This window comes from Oryzias latipes, chromosome 7, assembly GCF_002234675.1.
Source record: "Oryzias latipes chromosome 7, ASM223467v1".
NCBI lineage: Eukaryota > Metazoa > Chordata > Actinopteri > Beloniformes > Adrianichthyidae > Oryzias > Oryzias latipes.
Window position 1 is genome coordinate 25276633 of NC_019865.2, and position 14758 is coordinate 25291390.

At 43.7% G+C, this 14758-nt stretch overlaps 1 protein-coding gene across 5 annotated transcripts in view; it reads left to right on the forward strand.

Annotated features, from left to right (window-relative positions):
• LOC101171492 (F-actin-monooxygenase mical1) overlaps positions 1-14758 on the forward strand; it is a 31851-nt gene that overhangs the window by 11038 nt on the left and 6055 nt on the right. For 3 of the 5 annotated variants that reach the window (XM_023956905.1, XM_011477604.3, XM_011477606.3), the window contains 15 exons: positions 548-648; positions 873-1130; positions 4065-4180; positions 4367-4493; positions 4766-4844; positions 4977-5124; positions 6304-6494; positions 7374-7480; positions 7627-7689; positions 7824-8076; positions 8593-8660; positions 8747-9491; positions 9564-9673; positions 9741-9851; positions 14290-14383. In XM_023956905.1, the coding sequence (XP_023812673.1) occupies positions 548-648; positions 873-1130; positions 4065-4180; positions 4367-4493; positions 4766-4844; positions 4977-5124; positions 6304-6494; positions 7374-7480; positions 7627-7689; positions 7824-8076; positions 8593-8660; positions 8747-9491; positions 9564-9673; positions 9741-9851; positions 14290-14383 (2571 nt within the window). The remainder of the gene's footprint in view (positions 1-547; positions 649-872; positions 1131-4064; positions 4181-4366; positions 4494-4765; positions 4845-4976; positions 5125-6303; positions 6495-7373; positions 7481-7626; positions 7690-7823; positions 8077-8592; positions 8661-8746; positions 9492-9563; positions 9674-9740; positions 9852-14289; positions 14384-14758) is intronic. The other 2 variants (XM_011477605.3, XM_020704899.2) reach the window with 2 other exon arrangements.

The following is a 14758-nucleotide window of genomic DNA, read 5'->3' on the forward strand; positions in this document are numbered from 1 at the left end:
TTCCAGTACAAAAATATGTTGCTTCTTCAACCCTTTAACCTCTGAACTTTAGCTCCAGTGTTGACGATCTTTTAATTACCATAACTCTTCAAATATTTATGGAATTGACAGAATCGTCAAGAGATTCTGAAACTAAGAAAAGCAGCTCTTTGCTAATTTGTAACGCTTTACTAACAAAGTGTTTCATATTAGCGCTGAGTGTCGAGCATTTACTTAAAGTGTTGCATATGGACAGAAAATGCAAAGTGTTTACTAAACATTAAGTGTCGCATGTCAGCGTACATCAAAGGTAAAGGATAAATCCTTTATAATGGATTCACTTTGTTTACATTGTGTTCAAATGACCCAGTGACCCAAAAGGGCTCCATTTCAGTTTTCTTTCCCCGTTTCATTTAACCTTTCCAAGCGATCCAATCCAAGGAAACCGCGGTCACAGCTTTAAAAACTGTTTCTGTTCTTGCTGGATCCAATTTTTGTCTCCCCCTGCTTTGATTTTTCCATTGCATCTGCTTGGCCTGACGGCCTTTCTTTCTTCCTTTCTTTCCAGGTATTGATTTGGAGAATATTGTCTACTACAAAGACGACACCCACTACTTTGTCATGACTGCCAAGAGGAAGAGTTTGCTGGAAAAGGGGGTCATTAAGCAGGTGAGAACAACTCATCCATTATTAAAAACAAGGAAGGAAAAAAAAAAAGCTTTGGAGAGCTTCTTCTTCTTGGCATGAGCTTTTGCCTCTTGGCTTTAAAGGCAAGCAGCAGATAAAGTGTCAATCAAGTCGGCTTCTCTTGCCAACCTGGGGGCAAAGAGCTGGCATAATGGATGCTGCGCCATGTCAGACGGTGTGTCGTGAGTCATCTGTTTTGTCTGCAGGACAGCAGCGACGTGCTGCAGCTGCTGGCTCCAGCAAACGTGGATGACAGCGCTTTGCACCGCTATGCCAAAGAGGCTGCCCACTTCTCCACTGGAGGCAACCTGTCTGACCTGGAGTTTGCCAGGACTCCTTCAGGGAAGCCAGACGTGGCGATGTTTGACTTTACGTGCATGCACCGTGCCGAGAATGCATCTCTGGTCAGGGAAAGGAGGAACAAGAGGCTGTTGATGGGTCTTGTGGGAGACTGTCTGGTGGAGGTAGGAAAATGCGTTTACAAGTTATTTTAAGCACATTTTCCATTTTTCCACTGACTGTTTTGCTTTTTTCTTAAAAAACCAACACTTTTGACTAAGAAAATCTATTCTGCTCGGACCAGGCTAGAAACTGTAAAGGAGAAGTAAATGTGACCACACTGGTTTTCAAGTCTCCATCTTAGCATTTGCCGTTTCTGAAAACAGGATTCAAAGGAATTGAATGAGAGAAAAAACACAGAGTTTTGCTCCACAACATGGCTTTTGTATATTTTATATTTTTTTGTCATTTAGCGGACGCTTTTGTTCGAAATTTTGGGCCCAATTTTGGGCAACTTTGTTTGTTTGTTTGTTTTTTTCAGAATCTTTTGTGGCAAACTGCAAAAGCTGAATCATTAAGAAAGTAAAAAGAAAGAAAAATGTCTTATTTTCTGTTTTGCAAGAAAAATGATATAGTTTTTCAATAGCAAAATAATCTAAGTTTAGACAAAAACATGTCTTAGTGACTAGAATTTTTTCCTAAAATAAGAATTTTTGGTAAGACCACTTTTCTTAGATTTTCTTTAGATTTAATTTACCAGTGGGGTTGGAATCTTTGACTTATTTATCATTGACTTTTTATTTGTGTTTGTAGGGCTATGATTAGTTAAAAATTAAGTGTTTAAAGTTTGAAATAAAGTTCATTTAAAGCTATATCAATTATTTACCAATGTAGCAACAGCTAATGATCTACAAAAAAACAGCTTAAAAATGCCAGATGAATAACTGCAGAAGGATTTAGTTCAATATTGATTGGTGTTTATCTCTGCGCAGTAATTTAAATGTGCTCACATAGACATATATTTACACAAATACTTATTTCTCCATTTACATATCGTCTTAAAATATAACTATGAATATAAGTTGATAGTAGTTTTCTACAACTAACCTTTTATAATGTTTTTTATCTTAATGAATTTATTAAATCTAAACTTCATTTGAGGAAAAATAAGCAGTCCCAGAGCTGATCCTTGAGGGACGCCCCAAAAATGTTTGAACAGGACCATTTTAAAAGAAGAATGCTCTTCTGCATTGATTCAATGCATCATGGTCTGTTTCTACAGGATCTGCAATCAGCACTAAAGCTGAGGAACTCTTTGTTACGTTTATAGAAAAGTTACAGGATCCACAGGAACGGACCAGTTCTTTGTACAGTAACTGTTGTTCTGTTGTTTTCCAGAGTTCAAGTTTGAGGTTTAAGCTAAAAACAACCATTTTTAGTGCAATCCTGAAACAAAACGTTAAGCTTAAGTCACAACAACGCTTACGGGTGGATATAGGCAGTCTGCAAGTGAAAAATGGTCAAACCTGCATAGGGCCTGCACAAAGTATCAAGGTAGTAGACTGCTCAGTGAGCCCGTAGCCTGAAAACAGTCATGTGTGGGGGGTTTTCAATGAGCATGCTGCAGAGAACAGGTCATAGTAAACACTTTTCCTAATACCACATGTAAGGGGAAAGTAGATGAAATACAGGCGCATTGTACAAATTTATTATTTTTTCTAAATCGTGTGGACTGCACACCTTAGTGCCGTTCACTTGATAAGTGTGCGCTTGCATGACTGTTAGAAATGAGGAAATTAGACGAGTGTACTTTTGTGATCTCCAGTGTGACCGTGACACGACCCAAACGAGACCCGCATGCGCAGAAGCCAGAAGAATACTCAACGGTGAACGACGTCACTTGTTGTTTGCGGAGCCAACGTTAACAATGGATGTCAACAACAGTGTTGTCAAAAGCGGAGCTCTTTTTGTAATATTAAATTTATTTTCACGAAGGAGCAGCACAATTACAAATTCTCATTTTAAGAAGGCAATGGAGTCGGGATCGTCAGTACCCACTGTTGAAGAAAGGAAATGTGCATGTGTTGGGGCCGCGCGCCTGCGTGTGTGTGTGTGCAAGCGCGTGCCGCGATAGAGAATAGGGGGGGGCAGTGTGGGCGCGCATTCATGTTGTGTGTTACGGAGGAAGGATGACGGTAATAAAAGAAGGTTTCCCCCAGAATAAATGCTATGGACTCTTTATTAACCCGTTCTGGAGAATCTAAGGATCAGAACAGGGAGGAGGAGGAGGATCGCCTCGGGTCCCCCGCGCTTGAGCACGGTCAAAGGGGAGAAAGAAAAAAAAAGTTATCGCGGTAAAGGTTCAACACCACGCTCTGCCATTTATCTGGAAATTTTTTCAAAAACCGCCCAGTTGCGATAAGAGCCCTGGAGTTTGGCCTGAAAAGAGCGATCACCCCAAATATTAATCCAATCAGTGACCTCCCTTCCCTTCCACTGACTGGTCTCAGCAGCATCGTCCACCATGGTTGATGTTTACGTTCTCGTTCCCGCCTACTTCAACGCAAAATGATGACGTTTGTTGCGTGTCGATGACGTACGGTTCGGAATCAAGTCGCCTGGCCGGTCAGACGGCGGTCGCATTTGAAAAGAACGGCTACAATTCGGAATCAGGACGGCAACCCACGGGGCCTGGGTCGCAATTGAAAAGATCGGATCTGTGTCATTCAGACTGTCATGAAAAGATCGGAATTGGGCCGCTTAGGGGCAAAAAATTAGGAATTGGGTCGTTTCAGCCTGCAGTGTGAACGTAGCCTAAGGCTTCAGTTTAGATGCTAGATGTGTTTATAGTTTTAGCATTAAGTCAACATCTCTTCATCTTCTTTCTTATTAGCATTAGCAAAAACCCTACTTTCCTCCGTGTTTATATTTAGCTTAAACATCTGTCCATGACTGTGGATACCAGACTTGTGTCTTCCTGTTTAAAATTACTAGAATAAAACCGAAGGAGCGAAGCAGTGGTGATTGTCCTCATGGGCGAGATTCCTGATACTCTGCCTCTTTGACTACTGAGGTTTGTTGATGCTCTAAAGCGCCTTCTTGTGCTCCTGTCCTTGCAGCCCTTCTGGCCTCTGGGGACCGGCATTGCCCGTGGCTTTCTGGCTTCCTTTGATGCAGCATGGATGGTTAGGAGCTGGGGCATGGGAGCCCCGCCCCTCAAGGTCCTAGCTGAGCGGTAATTCAATTTTCTGAAAGCTCTAAGGTGCACAGGAAACTGATAATTATTGCTCTCAATCTCAATTGGTGTCATGAGAAGCACTGCATGATTGGAGATCGCTGTTCTTTGCTGTCTTTGCAGAGGCACTGAAATCTCAGTCTCATCAGAACTTTTGTGGATCAATTGATTCTGTCTCACTTTCAGCGAGAGCGTCTACCAGCTGCTCTCCCAGACCACGCCGGAAAACACCAGCAAAAAGTACGCCGGCTACAGCCTCGATCCCAAAACCCGATACCAGAGACTCAACCTGTCCTCCATTCAACCCAACCAGGTCAGAAGTACTCTGTGTTGACCCACACTGCAGCCAGTCGCCATGATGGCTCAAACAGAGAGGCAGATTTGTTCTGCAGACGAAGCTTTAAGTATTTTGTGACAGCCACAGACGTTCATCTACTTAAAGAATAGCAAAGATCTGGAGCCGGAAAGACGGCATTTTAATTTTGTCTGAAATAGAATCTATGAAGGCTTCAGTTAAACACGGAAGAGTTAAACAATTATTTTAAATGTGTTATTTTAAAGTAAGCGTCCTATTTCTAACTGAAGGTGCAGAACCTATATGATGTGGATAAATCGCATCCCATGAGCAAGACGCCTAAGGATAAACCTTCCCACGGAACACAAGGTAAGCCTTCATCCAAGCAGATTTTACAGCCAGCAGAGATGTGTGATCGGTTATAGAATCAGTGACCCTCAACATTGTTTTAGGCAAACATTCATTCGACTTCCTTTTGTGACGGTCTGCTTGCGTTTTCAGATTTAGTCAGCGGTTTTGAGGAACTGCTGAAGTGGTGCCAGCAACACACCAGCAGTTACAAGAATGTGAAGGTGAAGGATTTTAGCCAGTCGTGGAGGTCGGGGCTGGCCCTGTGCGCTCTGATCCACCACTTCAGACCTCATCTCATGTGAGTGGATCTGACCACTGAACCCTCTCCAGCTGTTAAGCTTTTAGTCATCCTGTTGTTCAAATCGGGTAGATGATACTTATGCTGGATCATGTCATCAAGAACTTTTTTTAATTAAATTAAAATAAAGAATTAAAGTCACTTGGATTTGAGAATTGAATATTGAGTATTGCTTCAGAGAGTTTCTGTTTTTACAAAATATTTTCTTGAGGAAAAGACTTTAATTATTTTAGACCATTATGATTAAAATGGTGTTTTTGATGTTTTTGACATGTTCAAAAGAGTCAGAGAGAAGTCCATAAGTCAGACTTTAACTGTGTTCACAGTAACTATAGAACTTCTTTGAAACACGCTACAGGTTAGCTACATTAGAAGCGTTAGCCACATTAGCGAACTCCCAACGTTTTATGCAACACGTAAAAAAGCAGACAAACATGTCCTAGAAATTAAACGACACCGGTTTGAGAATTTTGCCTAAAAACAGCTTAATCCTATTTAAAAGACCGCTGGGAACGCTGTAAAAATAGATCAAAGGTGATAAAAGTTTTTTTTTTAATAAATACAGAAATTGTGTTTACATGTGTGGAAATAATTTTATGTCAGAAAAACACTTCTTTACCTCTGTGGTGCAGCGGTAGGGCGGTCGACCCATAATCGTAAGATTGCAGGTTCGATTCCCGCCTTGCACGTCCATGAGTCGAAGTGTCCTTGGGCAAGACACTGAACCCCACCTTGCTTCTGGTGGTAGGCGGGCGCCTGTGTTTGGCAGTGGAGCGGCCACCAGTGTGTGAATGTGTGTGTGTGTGACTGGGTGAATGGGTCTGTGACTGTAAAGCGCTTTGTCCTTGTAGGAAGAAAGGCGCTATATAAGTATATGCCATTTACTATTGACCCACACCGGTTTGTTTGTGGCCGTCAGATTTGGACATACGGACACAAAATCTGTTTTTGAGATAGTTAAAAAAAAAAAAAAACTATTTTGTGGTCAAAGGCTGAAATGTTGGATTGTTTTGTACTCAAACCTCAACCTGCTTCAACAAGATAAACAAATGTATTTTCTTCACACAGCAAAGTGTGAAAAACAGCAAAAGAATCTTAGACGATTTTTATAAGGAGTTTTTGATGATCTTTGTTGAGACACAATGAGATTAACTCTGAACCGTGATCCTCCCCCCACAGTGACATGTCGTCCCTGGATGAATCCAGCTGCGTTCACAACAACCAGCTGGCCTTCAGCGTCCTGCAGAAGGAGCTGGGCATCCCTCCGGTCATGTCTCCCACTGACTTGGCCAACAGCGGTCAGATAGACAAGTTGTCCATGGTGCTGTACCTCACCCAGATCAAAGACGCCTTCACGCTGCCACCTAAAGGTAAACACTTGAATGAGTCCAGGCGTCTCTAACCCTTGTGCTATCCTAGGCACTTCAACATTGGGAGTTGGGTCATCTAGACCCACGAGACAGTGCTCTGAACCTTTTTTATTCAATGATTTGTGATCTTCACTGGTGTCCATGGATTACATGAAATCTTTCCACCTTTATCCACCTTTGTCATGGTAGGGATAACATCTCAATGTAAGGGTGGGGTCATTTTGACCCCATTAGATAGCACAAGGGCTAAAGCAACACGTAGAAGTCTGCGCCTGATGTTAGAGAATCAAACCTGCATGCATACTCCGACAGCTCTGACACCTGCTTGGAATATGTTAGGTGTTAAATTCTGAACTCAGTGAGCTGTCCCTTTAAGAGCAATTTACCCACAATCCACTGGGTCTTAGCCAGCCTCTGCTGGTTGTGCTGCTCTGCTGCGCTGAGCTGAGCAGCAGAGGGGGGAGAGCGGTCAGCGTGGGGCTGTCGTGTCCTGAAGGGGGGCCATTATTTCTCGGCTAAGGTTGGGATTAACTCTGAGCTGTCGGCAGCACAGAGCTTTGTTTTCTGCTCGAGGAGGCTGCGGCGTTCGGGGCTTGGAGGACGCTGAAGTGGGTGTGATGCTGCTCCGCTCAGGATCCACTGAATGATGTTCAGGCAGGAGGGAGCTGTCAGTCTCCGGTAACCTCCTCTGAGGGATGGGAGTGGGAGTGACGCTCACAGCAGCAGCTGAGGAGTTTTAGGGCTCCCAAGTTCCACTTAAGTCCCCCCATTACTAAAAAAGAAAAGATTAAAAGAAGAATAGCCTGTGAAGAGAGGGTAAACCGTAAAACGGGCGGTAATTATCAGAGGATGTTTTCTTGTTTCTCCTGGTTGTGACAGAACCGTTGGATTCCCTGCCGTTGTCCAAGGCTGCAACTTTCTCTCGAACCCAATCGGCTGTGTTTTTCCTGAGCAAACTGAAGCACAACTCTCTGCAAAGACGCAAGGTACCTCCCCTCCCCTCACCCGCGACACCGCACACCCACAGCTGCCAGTCACTGGAGCTGAAGGTCGTGGCCTTCAGCTTCATCTGTGATAAGGCAAACTGTTCCGTTGAAAATGTTTGTTTTCTCATTTCCTGTTATCTTTGTAGGACAAACTGATGTCTCAACGACGAGCTCCAGCCATGCAGAGAGGGATGGAAGATGAGGACAGGGTGTGTTTAAAAACAAACTGTTCATTTTTTCTCCTCATTTAAAGTCACCATCTACAGAAAAAGCTTGATCAGTTGAAGGAGAAGGGGAAAAAGACACACTTGCAGTACGATTGTCTTGTTTTGATTCAACCCAGGATCCGATTCCAGCCCCCCCTCCAGCGCCTGAACCCGCCCCCCCAAAGGCTCCTCGTCGCCCTACTCTGAAACCGAAGCCCACCGCCTCCGTGATGATGGCCAACAGCGAGGAGTGCTACTTCTGTGGTCACAGGGTGTACGTGCTGGAGCGCATCAGCGCCGAGGGGAAGTTCTTCCACCGGAGCTGCTTCACCTGCCACAAGTGCGGCATCACACTCAGGCTGGGAGGATACACCTTCGACGAGAACACAGGTCAGGAAAAACTCCCCGCCGTCATGTCAGGCAGTCAAAAAAACCAGACACACAGCTGTGGGGTTTCTCTTCCTGCCTCTAGAAGAAACGTCAAATCGAAGGTCGTTTATTCGGTTGGTGCAACTGTTGGAAAGTCTGGAAAAAACTGTAGTTAACATTAAATGTTGGGTTTACAGGATATATTGCATATTATTCATTATTAAATCACGATAATCATGCCTTCCTTTTCAGCTTTGCTGAACTTGAACCACACACAGTAAAGTGTGTTTCTCTCATGCGTCTTGTATGTTTTCCTTAAATTGTATAGCTGCCACTCCAACATGCTGCTTTCACGCTGTTGCATCAGAGTCAATAATTTAAAAAAAAAAAACGCCACGAGCTTTCCAACATCACAAGGAACAAACTGATTAAAACACTCGGGGTCTGGTGCTCTGAGAATGTGTCATGCAGGTCTTCTGCTGTATCACAGAGTTTTCACTCAAGGGAGCCGCATTGTTCTTCCTTTTCTGCCTGCAGGGACGTTTTACTGCGAGCTGCACTCTGAGGAGCTGATGCTTGCGAATGGGGTTGAAGCGTCTTGTGAGGTGGGTCACTGAGCAGAGCAGCTGACTTCAGACTCTATTCTGTTGCCTAAGAGTATTTGGTTTATTGGTCTTCTGTTTTCATTTAGGATGATAAAGAGACGGAGCTCTTCAGTGACGATTACAGCCCATCACCATCGGACGAGGACTATGAATGCCCCCAACACACCGGCGCACTTCCATGTGCTCCAGAGGAGCAAAGTCAGCACATTTTTGAGTCTAAAGACAGCTCGGAAGAGCCTCTTGTGTCCGAATCGTCCACAGATCCTCCAGCAACTGATGAGGTGGAGGAGTCACCGTGTCCGGTCCCAAAGCCACGCCTTTCCCGGCAGATCACTCCGGACTCTGTTCCGTCCCCCCCAGTGGCAAAGCCGCGTACGATCCACATCCAGAGCCCCTCCATGCCTGAAAAAGCTCCGCCTCCTTCCCTACTGGAAGACGGCCCAAAGCCCGGGTCGGACTCCCATCCAAAGCAGTCCCTTCGCAAGCTTCAGTTGAGCACCGAGGAGAGAAGTGCTCTGGGAAACCTGCAGAGCTTCAGTGCTGACTCTGACTCCGAGACCCATGGCGGATCCTCCTCCTGCTCTTCCTCCTCAGCTAATGCAGGAGGACCTCTCAAACCGGGACTGGACGGGCAGGAGGAGGAGGGCTACTGGAGTGGGAGCACTGCCAGCCACTTCCGGGAGAAGAAGACTCGACGCTGCCTCAGAAAGAAGGAGATGCTGAACGGTCAGAGCAGACCCCGGTCCAAGTTCTCCCCCTGGAATCTCTCCTCCCCGAGGATCAGCCGAGACCCGAGGCTTAGCGTCCATGTCGGTCATCCAGGGAGCGACGGTGAAAACCAGCTCTTTGCGTTTTTTGTTCTCCGTTTGGGTTCCTTTCAGCTCACATTTGCCTCTCCTGCAGCAGATGGGACCTTTGCACACGTCACCTCGGAGAAGGGCATCGATGGAGATGACGACGACGATGACGAGGATGACATGTTTGAACAAGATGACGATGACCAGTTTGAGATGGTGAGCTGAGAGCGATGGCAAAAACACTGCCGTCGTTTACCTTCCAATAACAAAACCTGTCTTCCAGTTCGAGGTGCCGACCAACCCTCTTCAGGCCCAGAAGCTGGAGCGGAAGAAGACGAGGACTTTGGAGCGCCGCGCCAGGATGAGTGAATTACAGCGATTCCGTCAAGCTCAGGTCAGTCAATCTATGTAATCTATGTAACAAAAGCATTAGTCAGATGCACCCCTACAGGGGGTTAACCTGTTTGGGTGTCCGGGTCTGTGGAGGGGCTGCATCCTAAAGGGAGCACAGGAGTGTCTTGGAGTTCCCTTAAGGCTTCGTTCACACCAGGCTCCTAAACGTGCTTGTAGCATACAGTGTTCACACTGGACTGTCAATACCGGATAGAAGCGCATGTACTCACAGTGGGAAGAAGTTTGGTGAGAAATGTTGAAGGGGTGCAAATCTCATGAATTTTACTCCGGTCTTTTTCTTTCACAGCTCTATTTTGATTCAGACTTTTCAGTCTTGGTGTCGCAGAATTCCTGCATTTATTCATTTTTATTTTCATGATCAATTCTCAAACGGTTGGTACTTCCATGACATAAAAAGGAAGCCATCCATATGCCACTACCAAATCTGTCCCTGATTGGTCAAAGTTAAACTGGTTTAACTTTGATTTGATTTGAAATGGTTTATTTCAAGCAATCAAATAAGAATAATACACAACAATCATCAGTTATCCATTCAGACAATGACGAATCAAACTTAGGATATTGAATGAATTAGACATATCAATAAATATTGCTTGAAAGGGAGTGGAAGGAAGCGAACGTATATAATTCCACCCCGTTATACCGTAACCATTTGATTACATGATTTATCATTATCCTTTCAAAGTGTGTTCAATTATTTTGTATTCTGTACATAAAGTTGGAAACAGGCTTAAAAACTTTCGCATCAACGCGCAAGCGTGAGCGTTTTGACACAAACCTGTCATTGGAAGTGGTTGCTTAAATGCGTGTTGCAGATGCCGGTGGGAACCTAGCATGAGAGATGTCATCAAATTGGGAATATTCGATTGTCATGCATGTGGTCAGTGTAATATGAAGTATCTGTAAGGATCATGGATTTTACATGCACTTAAGTTGTATAGGTGATGCTATCATATGATGGCTTTGTGCTGCACTCTTGTCGTTGGTCACAACTTCCCTTACAGGTGGATACACGCTCTCTGCGGTCAATCAAAGGGCAAATCTGTACAGAACACGCAGGTGCCCCGCAGGACATTTTAAGATCGAAGACGGCTCAGTGAGCCTTTTTTTCTTCTTCAGGTTCAGTTCAGTTCTGGGGGATTTTGCATCAGTAACAAGTTAAAAGCACAAATGTCATCACTAGCTACCCTTCCCCCTTGGATTAGCAACTGTTTTAGATAAAATATTTGTTTGAACAAAATATTTTCCATCCAGAGTTTCCAGATTTAGATAGCAATGACCTGATGAAGCAGCACCTCCTCTTTCTGCAGAGACGGTCATGTTGGTTGGGATGGGAATCTCTCAGTGGAATGCTAGAGCAGACACAGGGACCCTGGCTGCTCTCATTAGGAAAGCACTCACATTCTCTGTTGTTATTTCTAGGATCGTGGATGCTTTCCTCGAGTGGGAGTCTTGTTTTTTTTTATAAATCAGTATTTTACCCTAAACTCTTCTTCCAAATGAGACACTGGAGGGTTGTGAGCATGCTTTTAATGGATTCGTGTTTGCAGACGGCAAACAGAAGAAAACTGGTGTAAAACGATCAGTCTGATCTGCTGTGCGTCTTCCAGTGCAGCGTGTTTCTGTGCATTCATCTGATCTCGCTACACTTATCCCAAATACGACCTAATTTCATCACAAACCATCAGCGAAGCATGTTGTCATGGTGATGTCTCATTCAGGATAAGATCAGAAGGCTGTGCAGATAAACACTCTGTGGTGCTACGACTGCCGCCCAGAACTTCTTTAAAAAGTTCTGATCTTCATTTTGTGTGATCTATTCTCCAGTGACTGTGTTTACATGAATTCCATTTTAATGTCATTAGAATGCTACACATAAAAGTTATTTTTTTCTGAGAGGAAAAAGAATGTTTGTGGAGTAAAACATGTGAAGGTCAAGATCAAGAGGAATTTATTTTGTTTCAAATATTGAAACATTTGTCCTCAAAACTGGCTGGAATTTTCCCCTCTAGCTTCAGCTTCAGCTTTTATCCAAACGCTCCTGATGTGTAGTCATTCATGTATTTACTTCAATACAGTATTCCCTTGTTATCGCGGTAGTTATGTTCTGAAAATGACGAGCAGTTTCAGCATGATTTATTTTTCTACTATAACTCCAGATTTCTTTAAGGTAACACCTCACTACACACTTTCTACACGTTTCTCAGACAAATGTGAAGTTTTCTCTCAGGTTTAAACTCTCAAAGTTCAAACCTTCATAGTAAGAAAAAAGCCAGTTTTAGAGAATGAAAACAAAGATAATAATCTTTGCAAAGTGGATGCATTCTGAAACGCCACAACGGAGGCTGATTGACAACATTCTACAGCCAATCAGGACGCAGAACACAATGCACTGTGAAAACAAATATGCAAACTTGCGCTAAAATAAATAAGCAAAACTTAAAGTGAAATTGGCTAAAGTCTGTTCTAGGAGAGAAAGAGCCTTTTTTTTGGTCTATCTTCTTTCTCTTTCGGTTTTTCCCATCAGGGGTCGCCACAGCGAAACAGCCTCTTGTTCGAGGATGAGTCGCATGGTTAACTTGGCAATGTTTCACGCCGGATGCCCTTCCTGACGCAACCCTCTCAATTTATGCGGGCTGGGGCCCGGCACAGAAGCAGAGAAGGGAATAGGGAGCAGCCCGCAGCACGAGCTAAACTGGCTCCTTTTTTGGTCTATATGTCTGACAAATAGAAAATAACAACAAAAAATCTTTCAATATTGACTCTTTAATTCCTAATATGGGGAGAAGTGGTTTGTTTTTGCTAATAGAGAAGTTTATGATACACATGTCTTCAGTTGGTGTTTCTTTTTCCTGTTTTAACCTTGATCTTAATGGGAGGGTCTGGTTTAACTTGCGTTATATCATCTGTCGTTAATAATGTTATAAATAAAAACATCCAAAAACATGTAAGCAGGAATATTATGTTCAGCAGAAGACTACAAATCATAATCAGCTCTTTGTCTGGCCTTCACTGCAATACGTGGGACTTTAAAATGTCTGCGCTTCCTTTTTTTTTTTTTTTCCCCATCATGCTTTTTATGGAGCTTTGCAGGAATAGAAATCAGCGTGTGAGACGATTAAAAAAAACAACCAACCAACCCAGCCTGTTGTCTGAACAGCAGGTGAAATGTTGGCAGAAACGCAGGCCGCTGTCCGTCTGCATACTTTCAAGATTTCTGATCCAGATCTCCTCAGGAGCTGGTTTTGCTTAGGAAACTAAAGTTTTTGCTCTCTGCACAACACATGATGGACTTTTTAGAGTAAAGAAAGTCATGTTCTGCTATTTGTAAACCATGTCTGATGTGGTAGGAATAGTCTAAATACGATGAGTAAAGAAATAGTGTAAAGTTTCATGACTTCTGCAGGATCAGACTTTAATCTGGAAAACATCTCATCAGTCTGCAGGAGAAACTGATGCAACAAGAACAGTCTGTCTGTCCAGCTTATCAAGGCTTAAGAAGTGCTGGTACTTTGTGTTTCTTCCTGGAGATAAGAAGTCGATGGAAATGTACGTGAGCAACTATGACTCTGTTGTGCCCGCTGCAAAGATTACAATCAGTTTCCACTGAAAAGTCACCACCAAGGAGAAGTGTCTTCAATAGTTTGTGATGAACTGAATTTAACAAAGATACCGGTGATTTCTTTTATCCAACACTTCCCTTTAGAGGACTCTCTGGTCTCCTTGAGGGGAAATGACTTCTTTTGTCAAATAATTATATTCAAGGGGTTGAGTGGCGAAGTGGCAGAGCAGCGTGACACGGTGAAGGAGAGCGCTTGAATGTGCCTGAGAAGCTTCATTTCCTTCTTTCTGACGGTCTGCACTGTCGGAGCATTGTACGTGTCACATTGCTGTAATGTACAACCTAACCTTCACTCGCCTCACATTTGGCATTTTGGCTGAAGCTCTGCGCACCCTCATGGCCACACCCATTCTGATATCTTCCCGCCCACAAGTAGTGGTAGTACCGTATGGGTCAGTACTAGTAGTACCGCATAGGTCAGTACTGGCATTAGCCATATACATCATGACAAGTATAGGTCGATACAGGCGTTACTCGTATACGTTGGTACCGTTAGTACCGTTTACGTCTGTACCTGTAGTTCCGTATACATCAGTACCATTGGTACAGTCTACATCTGAACAGGTAGTTCTGTACTGTACATCTGTACTGTTACTAGAATAGTAACATTACATATACATACATCAGTTCCATGTGTACCGCTAGAACTGTACGCGTTTGTACTGGTAGCTCTGTATTTATTGGTGCCATTACCAACTTGGGAACAAGTTTAGGTACCCATGCCACTGCAGGATCCTGCTGAAAACGAGGCTAAACATTTTTAACAATGCTTTCTTTATTGTTCTCTGTTCCACAGTCCATCCAGAGAAGACTAGAGGAGATCGAGGTGACCTTTAAGGACCTGGAGCACAAAGGTGTGGATCTGGAGAAACGTCTGCGAGGAGAGGCTGGTAAGAATCAACATCGGTCATTCCTTTAGAAACCAGAGACGGCAGATTTTTACGTTCTGGTTCTGTTAAGGTTCCCAAGTTTCACCGGAGTCGCTCTTCTCTGTTCTGTTGTGCTGAACGTTTTAATCTACAGCAAAGCTGTTTTAAAACATGGTTTCAAGTAGAAACCAATCAGAATGATCAGGGAGTACCACTTAACTCTAGCAGTTTGAATTGTGGGACACTGCTGAGACGCTTTGTTTCACATATAACCCAATCTGAATAACTAAACTGTTGCAAAAATGCTTTGTCCGCTTAGATAAAGCCACAAAATCTGGTTTGCTTTTGGGTTTATGAAATCTAAAAAAAACAACTCCGGATGGAGCTTGACCATCG